The following is an 18,156-nucleotide window of genomic DNA, read 5'->3' on the forward strand; positions in this document are numbered from 1 at the left end:
CCCCACATCAGTCCTCCGCTTGAGCCTGCTTCTTCCTCTCCCACTCCCCCTGCTTGTGTGCCCTCTCTCGCTGGCCATCTCTATCTCTGTCAAATAAATAAATAAAATCTTTTTTAAAAAATTTAGAAAAATTATGGGGCACCTGGGTGGCTGAGTCGGTTTAACGTTCAACTCTTGATTTTGGCTCAGGTCATGATCTCAGGGTCCTAGGATGGAGCTCCGAAACTGGCTCCCTGCTCAGCACGAGTCTGCTTGAGGATTCGCTCCCTCTCCCTCTGCCCCTCCCCCCCATGTTTTCTTTCTCTCTCTAAAAGTAAATAAATCCTTTTTAAAAAATATATACATTTTTTTGTAAACTATAAATGTTTTATAGGTAAAAGCTCTTATATTTGGATCTTTGATCCATTTTGAGCTAATCTTTGTATGTGTTTGAGAGAGGGGTCCTATTTCATTCTTTTGAACATGCATGTCTAATTATCCCAGCACTATTAGTTAAAAAGAATGTTCTTTCTCCATTGAGTTCTCTTGATACCCTTGTTGAAAATAAACTATACACATTGTTTATCTCTGGAATCTCAATTGTATTCCATGAAGATCTCTCTCTCTCTCTCTCTCTCTCTCTACTTTCTTTATGCTAGTACCACCCTATTTTGCTTATTGTAGGTTTGTCGTAAGTTTTATCAAGACCTGTGATTCCTCCAACTTCTTCTTCTTTTTCAAGTTTTTCTGAATTCCTTGTGTTTCCATATGAATTTTAGGATCTGCTTGCCAATTTTTGTGGGGAAAAAAAAAGAAGCTGGGATTTTGATGGGGATTGCATTGAATCTGTAGATAAAATTAAGAAGTATTGCCACCTTAACAATATTAAATATTCTGACCCATGAACTTGGGATTTAAAAAATCTATTTAGGGGGGCGCCTGGGTGGCACGGCGTTTGGGCGTCTGCCTTCGGCTCGGGGCGTGATCCCAGCGTTATGGGATCGAGCCCCACATCAGGCTCCTCCGCTGTGAGCCTGCTTCTTCCTCTCCCACTCCCCCTGCTTGTGTTCCCTCTCTCGCTGGCTGTCTCTCTCTCTGTCAAATAAATAAATAAAATCTTTTTTAAAAAATCTATTTAGGGACACCTGGGTGTCTCAGTCAGTTAAGCATCTGCCTTCAGCTGAGGTCATGATCCCAGGGTCCTAGAATCCAGTCCCACATCGGGCTCCTTGCTCGGCTGGGAGCCTGTTTCTTCCTCTGCCTGCCACTCCCCTTGCTTGTGCTCTCTCTTTCTCTCTGATAAATAAATAAATAAAATCTTTTTAAAAAATCTATTTAGATTTTAAATTTCTTTCCACAGTGTTTTTGTCATTTCCAGCATATAAATCTTTTTTTTTAAGATTTTATTTATTTATTTGACAGAGGTATAGACATCCAGCGAGAGAGGGAACACAAGCAGGGGGAGTGGGAGAGGAAGAAGCAGGCTCATAGCGGAGGAGCCTGATGTGGGGCTCGATCCCATAACGCCGGGATCACGCCCTGAGCTGAAGGCAGACGCCCAACCGCTGTGCCACCCAGGCGCCCCCCAGCACATAAATCTTACTCTTCTTTTGTTAAATTTATATCTAAGTATTTTATTCCCTTTGTTTCTATTATAAATGGCATTGTTCTTATTTCATTTTTGGATTGTTTCATTGCTAGCAATGAGAAATACAACAGATTTCTGTGTATCATTCTTACATTCTGCAACATTACTAAACTACTTTACTAGCTCTAATAGTTTTTGTGTGTGTATTCCGAAGGGTTTTCTCTATACAACATCATGTCATCTGGCTACTTCTTTTGCAATCTGGATGACTTTTGTTTCTTTTTCTTGCCTAATTGCCCCAGCTAGAACTTTCAGTACAATGAGAAAGGGAACAGACATCCTGATCTCAGGGGGAAAACATCCAGTCTTTCACCATTTAAGTATGATATTAACTGTGAATTTTTTGTAGATGCCCTTTGATACTTAGCAAGTTAAGGAAGTTTCATTTTATTCCTAGTTTCTTAAGCTTTTTTTTTTAATTGTCGTAATTAAGGGATGTTGGATTCCGTCAAATGTATCTCCTATTGACATGATTATATGGTTCTTGTTATTTATTAATATTCAGAATTAGGGGGCACCTGGGTGGCTCAGTCTGTTAAGTATCTGTCTTCAGCTCAGGCCATGATCTCAGGGTCCTGCGACTGAGCCCTGGGTCCGGCTCCCTGCTCAGTGAGGAGTCTGCTTCTCCCTCTCCTTCTGTTCCTATATCCCACCCCGCTTGTGCTCTTTCTCTCAAATAAATAAATAAAATCTTTTTAAAATATTCAGAATTACATTAATTGAAGGATGCCTGGCTGGCTCAGCTGGAAGAGCATTCAACCTTGATCTCAGGATCATGAGTTCAAGCCCCACATTGGGTGTAGAGATTACTTAATTAAAACTAAAAAATTACATTAATTGATTTTTGGACATTAAACCAACCTTGCATTCCTGAGGAAAATCCCACTCGGTAATGCTGTATAATAATTTTTATATATTGCTAGGTTTGGTTTGTTATTATTTTGTTGAGGATTTTTGTAAGAAATATACCTGTAGTTTTCTTTTCTTGTGATGTCTTTTTCCAGTTTGATTATCTGGATAATGTCTGGTCTAACTTCTGGCCTTCACTTTTCTTCTGCTCTAACTTCCTTTACCTCCCTGGCTCTCTACCAGGACTGTCCCAGGTAGTGAGTACATCTTGGGAGTGCCAGATTGCATGCCCTGCTGCTGGAGCAGCAGCTGGTACTCGTCAGTCTGTACCATAGACTACAGTCATCCCCCCCTTCCCAGCCAAATGGCTGGATAAATGATGGGCTTCTCGCAGAAGAATGCTCCAGGGCCAGGGCTGAGGCGTAGATAGGGGAAGGCAGCAAGCTTTGTAGGTGGGGCAGTCATGCTGGATTCAACCAAGTTTTGGAGGCCAGTTCTCAATTATCTACACACAGTCCCCTCTCAACAGAAATCTCTCCACCTGGAGCCTGCCTTCCTTTCAGTCCCTATCCCCTGTTCTGACCTAATCTACCTACTGCTACTCAGCAGGCTCTAGCAAACAAACACATTTGTTTGTTTCTTCCCAGGCTTGGGGCCTTTGCACTTGCTCCTCTCTCGGGATGGAACACACTACCCCAGAGTTGCCCACCCACGATGATCTTTCTCTTCATTCAAGTCTCAGCTCCAGTCCTACTGTATTGGGTTTCTATTCCTGCATATTAAATAACCACAAACTTAGCATCTTAAAAATGACACCCATTTTTAAGGATTTATTTATTTATTTGAGAGAGAGAGAGCATGCCAGCTTGGGGGGAGGGCAGAGGGAGAAATAGACTCCCCACTGAGTGCGATCTCAGGACCCTGAGATCATGATCTGAGCTGAAATCAAGAGTCAGATGCTTAACCAACTGAGCCACCCAGGCGTCCCACCCATTTCTTATTTCATAGCTCTATGGGTCAGAAGTCCAGGCTGACTCAGCGGGGTCCTCTACTTAGGGTCTCACAAAACTGGAGGCATGGTCTTGGCCAGTCCGGGCTCTTATCTGGAGGCTCTCTCAGAGTCCACTTCCAGACTTATCCAGGTTATTAACAGAATTCAGTTCCATTTGGCTGTAGAACTCAAGTCCCTGGTTTCTTTGCTGGCTGTAAGTCCGAGGCTGATCTCAGCTTCTAGAGACCATCTACATTCCTTGGCTGCGGGCCCTTCGAAACTGGCAATGGCACATCAAATCCTCCTGTTTCAAATTTCTCTGACTCCTGTCTTCCTCTTCTGTTGCTAGCTGGAGAAGATTCTCTGCTTTTCAGAGTTCATGCCATCACACTGGATCCATCTGAATAACTCCCGATACTCTCCCTATCTTAAGGTCAACCAATTAGTAAACCTAACTACCTGTGTAAAATCCCTTTTGTCATGTAAGGTCACGTATTGACAGAGATTAGGGCATGGAATCTTGGGGGGCCATTACTCTCCTTACTACAGTTCGCCCTCTGGCCCTCAAAGATTTATGTCTGTTTCACACGCAAAATACATTCACTTCCTCCCAAGGTCCCTAAAAGTTTCATCCCATTACAGCATCAAGTTGGAGTCCAAAAAAATCTCATACAAATCCTATCAAGTCCAAAGTCCTAAGTCTCATTATCTGAAAGTAGATGTTGATGAGGCCCTGGGTATAATCCTTCCTAGAGCACAATTCCTGCCATCTGTGGACCTACGACACTAAAGAAACAAGTCATGTGCTTCCTACATGCAATGGTGGGACATACATAGGATAATAGTTACAGACATTCTGGTTCAAAATGGGGAGAAATGGGGTGCCTGGGTGGCACAGCGGTTAAGCGTCTGCCTTCGGCTCAGGGCGTGATCCCGGTGTTATGGGATCGAGCCCCACATCAGGCTCTTCCGCCATGAGCCTGCTTCTTCCCTCTCCCACTCCCCCTGCTTGTGTTCCCTCTCTCGCTGGCTGTCTCTATCTCTGTTGAATAAATAAATAAAATCTTTTTTTAAAAAATGGGGAGAAATGGAAGGTAAAAAGGAGTCACTGATCAAAGTGATTCCAAAAGCCAGCTAAGTAAATTCCCTTAGGTTTCCAGGCCTAGAAGGAATCCTCCATGGCTCTGTTCTGCCCTGAGCTCTCAGGTCTGTCCTTTGTCACCTTCTCTAAGAAGCCATTCCTGACTACCTATTAGCACAGCCATCTCCAACTCCTTGTCATTTTTTGTCACAGCATGCTGATTAATTTTTAATAATACATGTCATGGTTTTAGAATATCTTAGTTATTTCCTTGTCCTTTTCACTATAATATAAACTCCATGAAAGTCAGAGACCTTGTCTGTATTTTCACCTCTTTTTCTCCAGCACTTTACAAAATATCAGGTATGTAATTCTTGCTTAATATTTTACGAATAAATGAATGAATGACTTAAATGTGGAATGAGGCTAAACAAAGGCCATATCCTAATCCCAGAACCTGAGAATATTACCTTATAGGACAAAGGAGACTTCGCAGATGTAATTAAGAATTGTAAAATGGGAGATTATCCTGGAATATCTGGGTGGGCTCAAAGTAATCATAAGAATCCTTCTAAGAGGGAGACAGGAAGGTACAAATCAGAGCAGGAGGTGATGTGACAATGGAAGCTGAGAATGGAATAATGTTCTTTCAAGTGGAGGATGAGGCCACTCGTCAAGGAATGAAGGCTTCTCTTGGATGCCTGCAGACGGTTCCTCCAGAAGGAGCCAGCCCTGCCAACTCCTTGACTTAGGCCAGTGAAACTAATTTTGGATTTCTGATCTCCGGAACTGTAAACGAATAAATGCATGTTGTTTTAAGCCACTATGTTTGTGGTACTTTGTAACAGGAGTAATAGGAAACTAATACAATCGGGATGGGTTACACTGGTAGTGTGTGCCTGTAACTGCTGAATGTCCCCCAATAGTCATCCTTCCAAAGTTAGCCTGTTTCCTGGGACTAGTTCCCCAGTTTCCCTAGAACTTTTATTGGGACAAAAAGCTTGCCCAGGGTGAAGAGTCTATTTCTTGGCCATGTGACTACATTCTGGCCAATAGGATTAGAGCGGAAATTCTGGGTACAACTTCTGCAATTTAAGGTAAAGGGCAAGGCATCTCCTTCACTTTTCTGCTTCACAAGGGCTAAACTGTGGAAGTGCTGGTGGACCATCTTAGATTATGTGGGTGAGGGCAATATCCCAGGGATGGAACAGCAAAAAGATAAATAAAAGAATTTATTATGGGAGTGCCTGGGTGGCTCAGTCAGTTAAGCATCTACCTTCAGTTGAGGTCATGATCCACAGTCCTGGGATCGAGCCCCACATCAGGCTCCCTGCTCAGCGGGGAGCCTGCTGCTTCCTCTCTCTCTGCCTGCCACTCCCCCTGCTTGTGTTCTCTCTCTGTGTGTTAAAAAATAATAATAAAATCTTAAAAAAAAAGAATTTATTATTATTTTTTAATTATCATGCATTGGTCCTGATGACTTCGTGCAAAGAACCACCATACTAATTTGGACTTTTATACAAGAAAGAAATAAACTCCTACCTTGTTTAAGCCGTGGTTAGCTTCTCTGTTTCATGCAGATGTACCCAAAACCTGCCCTTAACTCCTCATTCAGGTCCGTTTCCCCCAGGGAAAGGGTATCCACAGGGGAGCCTGTGAAGTCTTCAATGCGTGGGTCCACCTGACTGCTAGGTCTGCCCCAAACTTGCCACTCACCTGTTCAAAAACCTTCCATGTGCCCCCTTGCCCAAAAGAGAAGTTCAAACTACTGGGCCTGGCATCCAAGGCCTCACTCGGCCATCTAGTTAGGTCTTTCAGGAGGTTCTGGACCATTTCCTGGGTGAGACAGGCAGGTAAGCAGGCTTTCAGGGGTGGCGCCGTCCAGCAAAGCCAATCCGAAGTCACATACCGCACACTGACACCCAGGTGCGTAGATGTGACGGAGTCTCGGCATAGACCTGATAGTCTATCAGATCCCAGTAGGTGCCACGGGTCGTGCAGTTTTCCTCTGAAGGCAGAAAGGTGAGGGGGTGGACAAAGGCGACCAATAAGACAGAATTCCGCTAAAGATGCAGGCCGCAGGGGAAAAGACGGAGAACAGGGAAGACCGGAGGCCCCGTATCCAAATCAGTCTTCTACTGGGGCAGGATCCGTCTGGCCCCGCAGTTTTCCCATCGACTGGACGTCCAGATTGTGTTTGCACACTGGTGAGAATGAGGAGCTCTTTCCTGAGGTATCTAGAACTTCGTCTGTACACACGACACATGATCTCAGGCAGGACGAAGGCGTGGGTACCCTCCCAGACTCGTGCAGCTGCCAAGTTCAGCGGCTAGGGACAGGGACCCCGCCTCGCCTTCTCGGGTGAAGTCCCTGACTCACCCTCTACCTGTCGACTCTGGTCACGCTTTCGCGACCCCGTGCCCCCTCCGTCTCTTTTAGAGGTTTGCTCATGCCCCGCCTTGTGATCCAATCGCTTTCGGGTGCGACTGAAGACTCGCTGAGGCCCCTCCCATATCCGCACAAAACTAATTGTGGCTTAATACCCAGTGCTCACTCCCCAGGAGTTCCAGGGACTTCCTACAGACCAATCCTGATGCTCCTTAGGAGCAACATTTACTTCCGCGGGCCAATCGTTTTCCGCTTGCGGCCAGGCCACGCCCCCTACACTCGGGGCCAAGCGAACACTCGGACCTGGCGCAGGCGCTTTGCAACTGCCAAGCCAGAGTCCCTCTAGGGCCACTGGGAGGCGCTGTAGGCGGGTGCCCAGGTGGATAGAGGCGAAGCAGGCAGGGGTCACTGGGGCCTCATCTCGCCCTCTGGCTCTTCCCCCAGGCCAGGTCCAGGGGCGGGGTCCGAGACTGCACCAAGGACATCCCGTCCAGCCTTTGTATGACTCGCATCACCCCAGCATCCACGTGTGTGCCCCACACCCGGCAGCCGAAGCAAGCGGTTCTGCGGTCGGATGCGCTGGGCAGGGGCATCTTGGAGCAGCAGCAACGACAGCAGCAGCAGGGGTCTGCGGGATCGAAAGTGGGATGGGACAGGGTGGCTGGAACCTGGGCCCCAGACCTTGGTGGGGGTCAAGTGCCGCCCGACTCCAACCAGGCTTCGGAGCCAGGAGCTAGCTTACCCCTGAAACCAGGTGTCTGGGGACAGGTGCCACACCCAGCTCTGGAAACCAGGCTTCTGGACTCGGAACTCTTAGAAATTTAGAGTTGGGGCCTGGAGCTTAGGTGCCTCATAGAAACCAGGGGTCAGGCTCCCCTGCCTCTTCCACTGCTTCCGCCACATAACCCCTTAATAAGCAGGTGTGTTGATCGGAGTTCTGGCTCTCCAGGCTAAACTCTTATGTCAAAGGCTATGCTTTTTTCTGGGCACAGGGCTGCTCCCGCTGCCTGGCAACTCGGCCCCTGCTTCTGCCCATAACTGGCTCCTCATTAATGTTCCACTCAAATGTCACCCCTTCTGAGACAGGCCTTTCCCTGCTCACTGTATCTGAAGTAACAGCCTCCATTACCCACAGTGCCTCTTCTTGGCCTCAGGAATGCCCACCGATGCCCAAACACATCTCACCTATGTCCCAGCCTGGCCTGGCCCAGCTTTACTGGGCAATACTGAGCCAGATGTGGGTGTTAGCCCCTCCCTGTCCCACCTATTCCTATGGGACAGTAGAAGGGTAGTACCAACTTGCTGTGGTCACAGCACCTAGAACAGTCTGATTTGAGTCTCCCTGGGCTGGGTCTGGCCCCAAGGATGGCCAGGAAAAGGGGAGCCTGGGTACCTGAAGGCCCTGGGCCAGCCCTTCCAGGAACGCACATGCACAGGGAAGTCTCCAAACTCTTTTTTTTTTTTTTTTAATTTCTTACAAAACCGTGTGTCCCAGCCAAACAGGATGCTGCAGGCCTTCCCCCAGGCATTGTGGCCTGAGTAGGGAAGCCCCCATGAATGAGCGGCTGCCAACTTCAGCAAAACCATCTGCCCCTCTGCACAGGGCCAGTGTGTGGAAGGGGGTCCAGCTGGAGGCTCTGTCCTGCCCTCCCCCCTCAGCTGCTGGGAGAGAAGGCAGACCTGGGTCTCTTAGTGCCTGCAAGGGAAGGGGGGAGAAGAGGGTCTGAGGGGAGGAGGAAAGGCTGGGGCTTGGGATGAGGCAGGCCAGGGGGAAGGCCCACAGTATCTCACCAAGAACGCGCGATGCTCTCAAACCAGTGTGGCGACACCAATGATAACTGCCAGAATGACGATGGTGACAGACACACAGATGGCGATCAAGACTTTCTTCTGTGGGGGAAGAGTTCAGAGAAACTCACTTAAGAGTAGAGGGAAGGCCACCAGGGCAGGGGGCGGGAGGGGAAGAGAGGGGAGGAGAGGCTCACCTTCCGAGCCTTCTTCTGGTTCTCCAGGGCAATCTTGACATGTTCCTGCCCGCGCTCCACATAGTCTGCTGAGCTCAGGATGTTCTTCTCAATCCGGTTGATCATCTCCCCCTGCTCAGAGGAGGGGGTGGTTCAGGCAGGCAGGGATGACTCGGGTGGAAGGCCCAGCAGCTCCTCTGTTTGCCCAGCCCAGCCGCCCGCAGGACGCTTTCCAGCCGCAAACACGGCACTAACAAAGCTGTGGGGCAGGACCACCTCTGCCAGGAGTTCACAACGCCTGAGGGCGGCTTCCAGGCTCCCTTTCCTCACGTGGTCCCTTCTGGCCTGCTCCCCGACCCCCTGTACCCGTCGTTTGCAGTGGTGGCTTGGAGCCGAGTGCTCGAGCGGCTCGTACCTTTCCACAGAGGGTGAACTTTTGTCCCTTCGTAGATGTGTCTGAATTTGCCCATTCTTCTAGGCCTGCCTCTCAACAGCTGTGAAGCCCTCCCCATCCCTGCCTCCTCATGGCACCGCCAGCCTTCAGGTCCTGCTGCTCCTACTGAATGGAATCCCTTCCCCACGACTCCCAGCTGCACAAGGTCATTGGCTCCAGCACCAGTGACTCAGCTCCTCCAGGATGGGCCGGAGGCTTACCTCACCCCACACGAGCAGGGCCAGCGGAAGAACACCACCTCCCAGCCCAACCTCAGGCAGATTTGCAGAGGCAGGACCTTGGAGGAGTGAGGGCCAACCTGGGGGCACGGACCAGCCTGGGGAGGGGGGAGACGAAAGTCTCGGGGAGAGAAGCTTGAGCGTGGAGACGGGCTGACGGTCACAGCGGGGATTCTGGCTGAACACGGCCTCACATCAAGCCCAGCCGGCTGTCTCGGGTGCCCACCTGCATCTCCACTTCAGTAGCCAGAAAAGTGAAGATCTCATGAAGTTCACGGATACTGCGTTCAAGCTGCTGGATCTCACTGTGCCGGGCTGAGATCTCATTTAGGGCCTGTCGGGTCACCTGTGTGTCCTTCAGTATCTGGGGAGTGGAGAGGAAGGGACAGACAGGTCACAGGGAACCCGCCAGCAGGTCAGAAGTTCCTGTCGAACTGGGACTAGCGCCCTAGGGCCTAGAGTGCCTCTGGGCATGCTAACTCATTCCCCCTCCGGGCCTCCAGATTCCTTCCATCACAAAGGGCCAGGCCTCAGAGAAGACGAGAGCCCCAGACGAGGGAGGCTAGCTGTGGCCACTCACATTGGACACAAACACCTCGCTTTGCCCACTGTCCAGCATCTGCTCCAGCTCCTCATCAGACACCATTCCAGCATTTGCTGTGAAGGGAAAGGCCAGACTCAGAGCTGGGTCGGGTCACCGGAGGCTGTAGGCCAGACACCAGCACTCACTGATCTTCAGTTGCCTCCGAATCCGCTCCACGTTCTTCTCCCGGTATTCGGACTGCATCAGGTTACACTTGTTGATGAGTTCCACGAATTGCTGCGACAGGACCCCGTGCTGGTGGTAGAGAATAGAGGCTGGGCACCCTGGAAGGATTTGGCCTCAACATCCCCACGGGTACAGTGAGCAAACAGCATAAGCCTGCCGCCTTGACCCCCATTCTCTAGAAGTAAAAGCCAAAGCCCTTACCAGGGCTGATAAGGCCCTACATGACCTTCCCTTCCCCCATCCCCCCCTGACCTCACCTCCTCCAGCTGTTCCCTCACTCACTCCCTCTAACCATGGTGGACTCCTCCCCCCTCCCACACCAAAGCCACCCCACCTCAGACTTTTGCGTTCACTGCTCCCTGGGCCTAGAATGCTCATGCCCCACAGAGGTCACCTTCTGAATGAAGTTCTCTCTAGCTTACCAAAACTGCAAGCTGCCTTCTCCCAGCACTCTCAATCCCTCCTCTCCTTAGTTTTTCCCTTAATACTTAACTGTGTTCTAAAATAATGTACGTATTTATTATGGTGTTTGTCTCTCCCCACCACGACGTAAGCTCCATGAGGATAGGGTTCTTTGGTTCATTGCTGTTTCCCAGCTAGAAATGGATCTAGCACACAGCAGGCACTCAATAAATACCCATGAATGTTTGCTGAACACCTGCCTCACCGCTTAGACTAAAGGTGTGCTGGTATGCCTGGAGGTCAGCCCATTGCCTATCTTACAGGTTCAGCTGGGCCCTCAGCCTCTCACTCCAATGACCGCCACAGGCTCCCCCTGAAATGTCCTCTCATCTTGTCCATTCTCCGGCCACCTTCAATGTGTTCATTCCTTGGAGCTCCTTCCTCAGAGACATATGTGCTCTCCTGCCTTCAGCTACACCCTTACAAGATGCCCAAACTGCCCTATCTTCAACCTGGGGACTCGCTGAGCTCTGGGCCCACCTACTCCAACTTTGACTTCCAAGAAGTCCAAATTACTCCTCACTGGGCACCCACAGGGGAGCGGTTAGATGACCTCAAATCTCCTTACGAAGATGTTGATTCAGTGACCTTCCTCCTCCAGGGAAGTTCCTCTTCCTGACTTCTTGAATTCTGCCCATGGGGCAGAGGATATCCCTGTCACATGGGCAGGAAACCTCCCAGTCATTTATGACTGTTCCCCCTTCTTCCCTGGGCAGGGATATTAGCTACCAAACCCTACCTGAGTAATGTCTTTGTCACCTGTTCAAGCTTGACTCCCCATCTTGGTTTCTAGAAAGCATGACTTCCACAGCCAAGCCCAGATCATATCTGGGGACTCAGCAACTTCTCACTGAATGGAGAAGGTGACAGGATGTTAAGTGGACTGGGAGTCTTGACCTTGGGTGGTTCCTTTCTCTCTGCCTCAGTTTTCCCATTTGAAAATCATCAGATTGGACTTGATCTCTAACGGCCCTTCCTCCTTAGTTCTGCCATCTAACGATCTGTGAAACCCTTGCGAAATGTCTTAGTTCTGGGAATAATAACCCACCTGGGTTTTTCTCATCCGTGTGTTGACTGAGTTATAATTCTCATCAGCTTCGTCATTCGGGGGCTCTATGGCTGTGGGAAGACACAAGGGTATTGGTGGGTAAGGGGATCTGATCTGTGGCTTCAGAAAATCGTGTGGAGGCCAGGACACAGGGCCAGGGCCATACCCCTTCCATAAAATAGAGAGGTGCTTATCTCCATGGGACTCTTTTGGGAATTATAATTTATCATAAATGACTAATTCCGAGCCTCTGATGGGAGAAAGTGTATTTTTCTTTGCAATTCATCAGAGAATTCCCACAGGTATGCAGAGGCCTCTTGAGAAACCCCCATCTGCCTGTCCAAAGAATGCACATTGGGCAGCAAGAATTGTGGGAGTAAATGGTTTCCTTACAAATAAAGGAACTTGAGAGGCAGACACGTGCTGTGGAAAGTACTATGAAGAAAGGGATTCTAGGCCTAGGCCTGCTGTGTGACCTAGATACATCACTGGCCTCTCTGGGCCACATACTCCCCAGATATGCCAGGAGCTGGTCAGGACCGCAGGGATATGTCTGAGTTCCTAGGAGCTCACCCTTCAGCTGCGATCGGATCTCTCTCCCCAGCTGTTTGATCTCCTCACGCAGGTTCTGCAGGTCCTGCTTCATACCTGAACAAGAGAAAGCCATGACTCCCAAACAGCAGCCCCTATCTCAATAAACCTCCCTGGCCACCACCTGCATGGAACTACAATCCCCACAATCCCTCTGGCTGAGCATGCGTTTGCACTTGGGGTTTCACTCACTTTCCTCGGGAAGGGGCGTGGCCAGGATGGTGACCTGCTGCTTCTCCAACTCTCGGACTTTATTCTCCAGCTTGACAATAGTCTGTCGAATTGTCCGGACCTGGGAAAGGTGACCGAGAGGGCTAAAGGAGATATGGGGGTACTCCAGACCGCGCTGCTCCTCGGGTCATCTAGCCCCCTCGCGAAGACAGGCAGAGACCCCAGCCTCTTACCTTTTGGAAGAACTCATCGTCCGGGCTCCCCAGCCGTGCCGTGCCCGGGTGTACCACCAGCGCGACCCGCTCCTTGTCCTCATCGTCCGAACTGTCATCCCCCTGCCAGGGCCAGGGTCACTAGCATCAGTACTTTGCTGTTGCTCTCTCCCCGCAGGACTCACAGACTTCCGGGTCTTTCCTTCCTAGCCCTCAGCCACCCGTCCCTGCCCGAAGACCCGGAGTCCTGTATTCCAGCCAGACCCCGACCCGTCCGCCCGGCCCCAACCCTGCAGCCCCCACTTCTCACCTGCCTCAGTTCGTGGGTCCTGTCGCGCATGGCGGCCCGAGCTACCTCTCCCCGGCGCCGGAGCCCCGAGGGCCTCAAGACTAAGTTTGGAACTCCCGTACCCCACTCACACTCTGACACTGACACTCCCCTCCGCCTTCACCCTGCGGACCCCCAAGCCCCCCACGAGCCACCAGAGGCTCTGTCCCGGGCACCATCCACAGTCAATGGGAAGAACCTGACCTCGGGGACCCCCCAAGATTCCACAGGTTGGAATTCCCTTTTCTTTGCCCCCCCTCTCGCTCCCTTAGCCTCGGCCCCGCCCCTCTGGGATGATCGGGGCATGCGCACGGGGTCGCGTCTCTTCCTCGCCCGAGGGAGAGGCTGAGGTCGGAAGCTGTAGCGCCCCGAACGGAAGCAAAGCTGCCAGGACGTGAGAACCCGCCCCCTTTGCCGGAACTGTCGCATCTTCCAACGGAAATCTAGTTGCCAAACCGGGTGGGAATGCGTCATTGGTGCGTAATCTGAGAGGCCCTGCATCTCACATCACCCCATGGTGCCCCCCCCACGTCACATGACCGGCCCGGTCCCACCTTCGCGGACCACAGAACGTGACGCTTTGGATGTCACGTGTCTCGGCGCTGTCAACTCCGTCTCTGGAACACCCTTCTCCCCACGACGTCTCCGGAACCCTGGCGCCCAAGCTACACCCTTCCAGCCCCCACGAAGCGGGGAGGGGGCTGCTGACTTTTCCCAGAGACCTTTTGAGGCAGTGGGTGGTAGGACCCTTGCTGATTTCGGCCTCATTTCTTTTGGGTCGGGGGCTGTGGGCAGACAGAGAACTTAGAATTCATGGCTGTCAGCATCATGGGACCTTGAAATTCAGAAAATAATAAGATCCAGCGTCAGAGAATTGCAGGGTTTTGTAGGCAGAGAATCTGGGGGTGGAAAGTGACCTCACCCAAGGCAGAAATCTCTTCTCCCGCATACTCCTGGCGCAGCCTCTGACAGGTGGGCGGCTGGCGCCCTGCTTGAACACTGCAGTTCCGCCGCACTCACCACCTTCTGAGCATAAGACCATTTCAGGGCAACTAAAGCTGAGAAAAGTGTCTGTATTACATCGAGCAGTCTGCCACTTACATCTAACTCCCTACCTAGCATCTGGGTCTACCCCCTGAAGCCCACAAAAAAAAATCTGCTCACATTCCACATTATAGTGGACTGTGAGCTCTTGAGGGCAGGGCAGGGCAGTCTTGTTCTTACCCGAATCTCCAGTGTCTAAGTACCCAGCACATATGGGCCCTCAGTAAATATCTGTGGACAGACCTTTAGCCTTTCGTGTATCTGAGGATAAAGCTCGTGATTCCCTGGTTTTGTCTTTCAGGCTTCAGCCTCTCGTGGTGACACTGCCCTAGCCCTCTAGACGGTCATTCATTCAATGGATATTTATTGGGCACTTATTATGGGCCAGAGACTGTTCTAGGGGTCAGAGATAAATCAGGGCCTAATAGACAAAACACCTTTCACTTATGAAACTTAACATTATGTAAGAGGTGTGCCCAAGGCCACTCAGTGAGTCTCAGCATAGCCAGAATAAAAATCAGTTCTCCTGGATTCCAGGGCTTTTTCCAGGGGACTTACATGAAGGTTCAAGCAAAGGAAAGAGTAGCCCTTCTCCGGTGAGGAAATCTAGATTCCTGTGACCGAGTCGCTGTGGATTTCTGGAAATGACTTCCTTGTCTCTGGGCCTCAATCTCCCATCTATACAATGGGTGTAATAGAGGGATGGGGAGATCATCTTTATAGGTATTCCCCATTCTAAAGTTCATTGGTTATGAGGTTGTAAACTGTAAAAGGCTGTCTGATTCTACTCGAAGGGCTTTGATTCTTTTCTTCCCTTCAGAACCCAGCTCACCTGGGGTTGGGAACGAAGGAGTGAAGATGGTATGCTGCTCTGATCAACCTACGGGAGGAATGAAGGAATGGAGGGTTTTTTAGGAGGCCCAGCTCTGCCCCCTTGGGGTCTCCTGGAGATCACGAAAAAGGATTTCTCCACTCTTGGGTCTTCTATATCAACCTCTGCCTCCCTGCCTCCCTCTCCTTCTCTCTCTCTCTCTCTCTCTCTCATACCCTGTCTCTCTGAGTGGGACAGTGGAAGGGCTTTTGGACATCTGACTTCCAGTCCTGCATGTGGTCTTGAAGAACTCATTGCTCTTCTCTGGGACTTAGTTTCTCCACTTGACAACTTGGTCTGGTAATTTCTGCCTTGTCTAAGGTAAGAATTGAACAATATCAAGTGAGGTGAGAAAGACTATGGAAGGGTCTTGCAGACTGTCGAGAGTTGCCCCCCTGTGGGCCTGTACGACTGTGGGTTCCAGCGCTCTCTCGCGTCACCAGTCCCACCTGCCTCTCTGTTAGCCCTTGATGGTTTGCCTTCGTGGTTCCCAGTTGTGGTCTGGAATTGTTGGCACCTTTGTTAAATTTCCCAGGATTACGATATTCATTATTGTGTTTGTGGTCTCTGGGTGGGATCACAGGGCTTCGGAATGGTCACTTAAGGTCACAGGAGGCTGGGCTTCAAGCCTCGTGGAGTGGTGAGCAGGGGCCACATAGGGAGAATGGCTCTGGGGATGGAGTTCTCCAGAGCTGAGTCCTTATCTCTATTTCATGGTTTGGGGGTTATTCCTTTTGGGCCCTCTGAACAACCTTGAAGTGTGTGTTAAGTATGTTGGGTCTTGGATGTGTAGGCATTAGGGCTGTGTGTGTTCCTTCCAGTCTGTGAGGAGGTCAGGCCCTCCCCAGTCCCGAGGCATGGCAGCTGGTCCTGTTCCCTCCACCTGCTGGTCCGTCCTACCAACATTCTGCCTATACCGGAGCCAGACGCCATGGGCTGGAATCCCAGCTCATTCACCTCATCATACAACTCTGTAAGGCAAGTTACGTAACCTTGCTATGCCTCAGTTCCCTCATTTGGGAAATGGGAACAATAACAGTACCAACCTCATAGGATCGCCAGAAGGATTAAATGAGATGATACATATAAAGTGACTAGAACAGGGCTTGGTACGGAAAAAATGCTGTATAAGCGTTTGCTGCTATTATAGGGCAGTGATGATGATGATGATTGTTACCCCGAGGGTGCGAGCAGCCCTAGTGTCTCCGCAGGGATTACACTCTGCTGCTTGTCCAAGGTCTCCTTCTGCTTTCCATCTCCTGCGCCCCACTGTGCGTCAGGTACGAGGCTAAAGACCTTGCCAGCTTCTCACGTCTCTCATGTCTCCATCTGGATCTGACACACCATACATTTTTTATATTATTTATATTTATTTTATAGATTGTCTGTCTTCACCCCTCCTCTCCACCTACCAGAATGGAAGCTCCATGAGGACAGGGATGTTCACCTGCGTTATTCACTGCTGTGTCCCCGGTACCTCCAACAGGGCCTGGCAGATGGTAGCTGGCCAATCAATATTCATGAATGAATGAAATTATTGTTTTTTAATTTAATATTTATATAGCATTTACTATGTGCCAAGCACCAGTCTAAGCACTTTGTAAATATTAACTCATTTAATTTTCATAGCAGTTCTATGAGACAGGTACTGTCATTGTCCTCATTTTGCAGAGGAGGAAACAGCCACAGAGGTGTTAAGGTGTAAACCTTGCCCAGGGTTTACACACTAGCGAAGGAGAGAGTTGGGATTTGAACCCAGTTCAGTCTCTTGTCCACTCCTCTGTGATCCAAGGAAAACATGGGCCGGGGAGGCTCCCTGTGTCTACCTACTTTTAGGAACTTTGCCGCGTATTNGAACTTGCTGCCTCGTATTGATGCCCTGCTTTAAGTCATCTGTGGGGAGTAGGGGGAAGACTTTGCCTGGGGGGGAGCTGACTGAGGGGAGATCGTCTGTCTCTTCCCACTCCCTGTTTGCTCTGCCCCCAGGAGCCAAAGATATCCATGCATGTTTTACATAAAGAGCCTCTGTGGATCCTGCAAGTCTCTGAGGCGGTTTTTGTGCCAAGCCCCAGGGCCCGCAGAGACGAAGCCCCCACAGCTCTTTCCTGATGACTGTGTTTGTGGTCTGACCTTGACCACTCCCTAGAGTTCCATCGGAGAACCTCTTCTCTGCACACGCTACACACACCCTTGTGGCTTTAACTGGCATGCATATGCTGACTCCCAAATTCGTATCTCCAGGCCCAAAATTTCTCCCAAGCTCCAGATCCCTAAATCCACATGTCTCCTGGATATCCCTTGCCNTATTTATTCGACAGAGATAGAGACAGCCAGCGAGAGAGGGAACACAAGCAGGGGGAGTGGGAGAGGAAGAAGCAGGCTCACAGCAGAGGAGCCTGATGTGGGGCTTCGATCCCATAACGCCGGGATCACGCCCTGAGCCGAAGGCAGAAGCTTAACCGCTGTGCCACCCAGGCGCCCCCCGAGAATCTCTTAAACAAGCTTCTATGTCTCCTGTTGCCTCTCCGTGTGGGTTGCTTCTGATCACGTGTGCTATAACCTTGGCCTTGAGCTTCATTTTAAAAGTGATGGATCACACAATGTGTCAGGATAAGCTCCCCTTAAAATACTGGAAGAAAATACGGGCAAAATCCTTTATAACTCTTGGCGTGAGGAAGCCTTTCCAACTCCAACTCAAAATTCAGAAGCTATAAAAGATTAATACATTTGTCTACATGGAAAAAGTTCTGCCTGGCAAAAAAAAGAACATCAAAGCAAAATCCAAAGACAATAAACTAGGAAAAAATATTTGCAGTTCTTCTTTCTTTCTTTCTTTCTTTTTAAAGATTTAATTTATTTATTTGACAGAGAGAGAGACAGCCAGCAAGAGAGGGAACACAAGCGGGGGTGGGGGGTAGGAGAGGAGGAAGCAGGCTCATAGAAGAGCCTGATGTAGGGCTCGATCCTAGGACCCTGGGATCAGGCCCTGAGCCGAAGGCAGACGCTTGACAACTGGGCCTCCCAGGCACCCCTGTATTTGCAGTTCTTATCATACACAAAGGGTAATCTCTCCACTTTTAAAGGGCTT

At 50.1% G+C, this 18,156-nt stretch overlaps 1 protein-coding gene across 2 annotated transcripts; it reads right to left on the reverse strand.

Annotated features, from left to right (window-relative positions):
* Window positions 1–8,388: 8,388 nt before the first annotated feature.
* Window positions 8,389–13,425, reverse strand: STX4 (syntaxin 4). 2 transcript variants are annotated; one of them, XM_034670088.1, is made up of 11 exons: window positions 13,136–13,425; window positions 12,847–12,948; window positions 12,635–12,756; window positions 12,425–12,499; window positions 11,852–11,922; window positions 10,302–10,410; window positions 10,153–10,229; window positions 9,799–9,936; window positions 8,922–9,032; window positions 8,728–8,826; window positions 8,389–8,632 (listed from the first exon to the last, which is right to left on the reverse strand). In XM_034670088.1, the coding sequence occupies exons 2-10, from the start codon at window positions 12,942–12,944 to the stop codon at window positions 8,746–8,748; spliced, it is 882 nt and encodes a 293-aa protein (XP_034525979.1). In that variant the 5' UTR covers window positions 12,945–12,948; window positions 13,136–13,425; the 3' UTR covers window positions 8,389–8,632; window positions 8,728–8,745. The 2 variants fall into 2 exon arrangements, with proteins under 2 accessions (XP_034525979.1, XP_002924802.1); XM_002924756.4 differs by having other exon boundaries at window positions 8,407–8,632; window positions 12,635–12,734; window positions 13,136–13,421.
* Window positions 13,426–18,156: the final 4,731 nt, after the last annotated feature.

Source organism: Ailuropoda melanoleuca, chromosome 10 (genome assembly GCF_002007445.2).
Source record: "Ailuropoda melanoleuca isolate Jingjing chromosome 10, ASM200744v2, whole genome shotgun sequence".
In the NCBI taxonomy this organism is placed as follows: domain Eukaryota; kingdom Metazoa; phylum Chordata; class Mammalia; order Carnivora; family Ursidae; genus Ailuropoda; species Ailuropoda melanoleuca.

Excerpts from the sequence above, each read along its gene's own strand:
- STX4 (XM_002924756.4), bottom strand. The coding sequence starts at position 13,165 with ATGCGCGACAGGACCCACGAACTGAGGCAG. Across the intron at positions 12,949-13,135 it reads GGACCCACGAACTGAGGCAG|GGGGATGACAGTTCGGACGA; the intron begins GTGAGAAGTGGG and ends TGGCCCTGGCAG. Across the intron at positions 10,230-10,301 it reads TCGGAGGCAACTGAAGATCA|CAAATGCTGGAATGGTGTCT; the intron begins GTGAGTGCTGGT and ends TTCCCTTCACAG.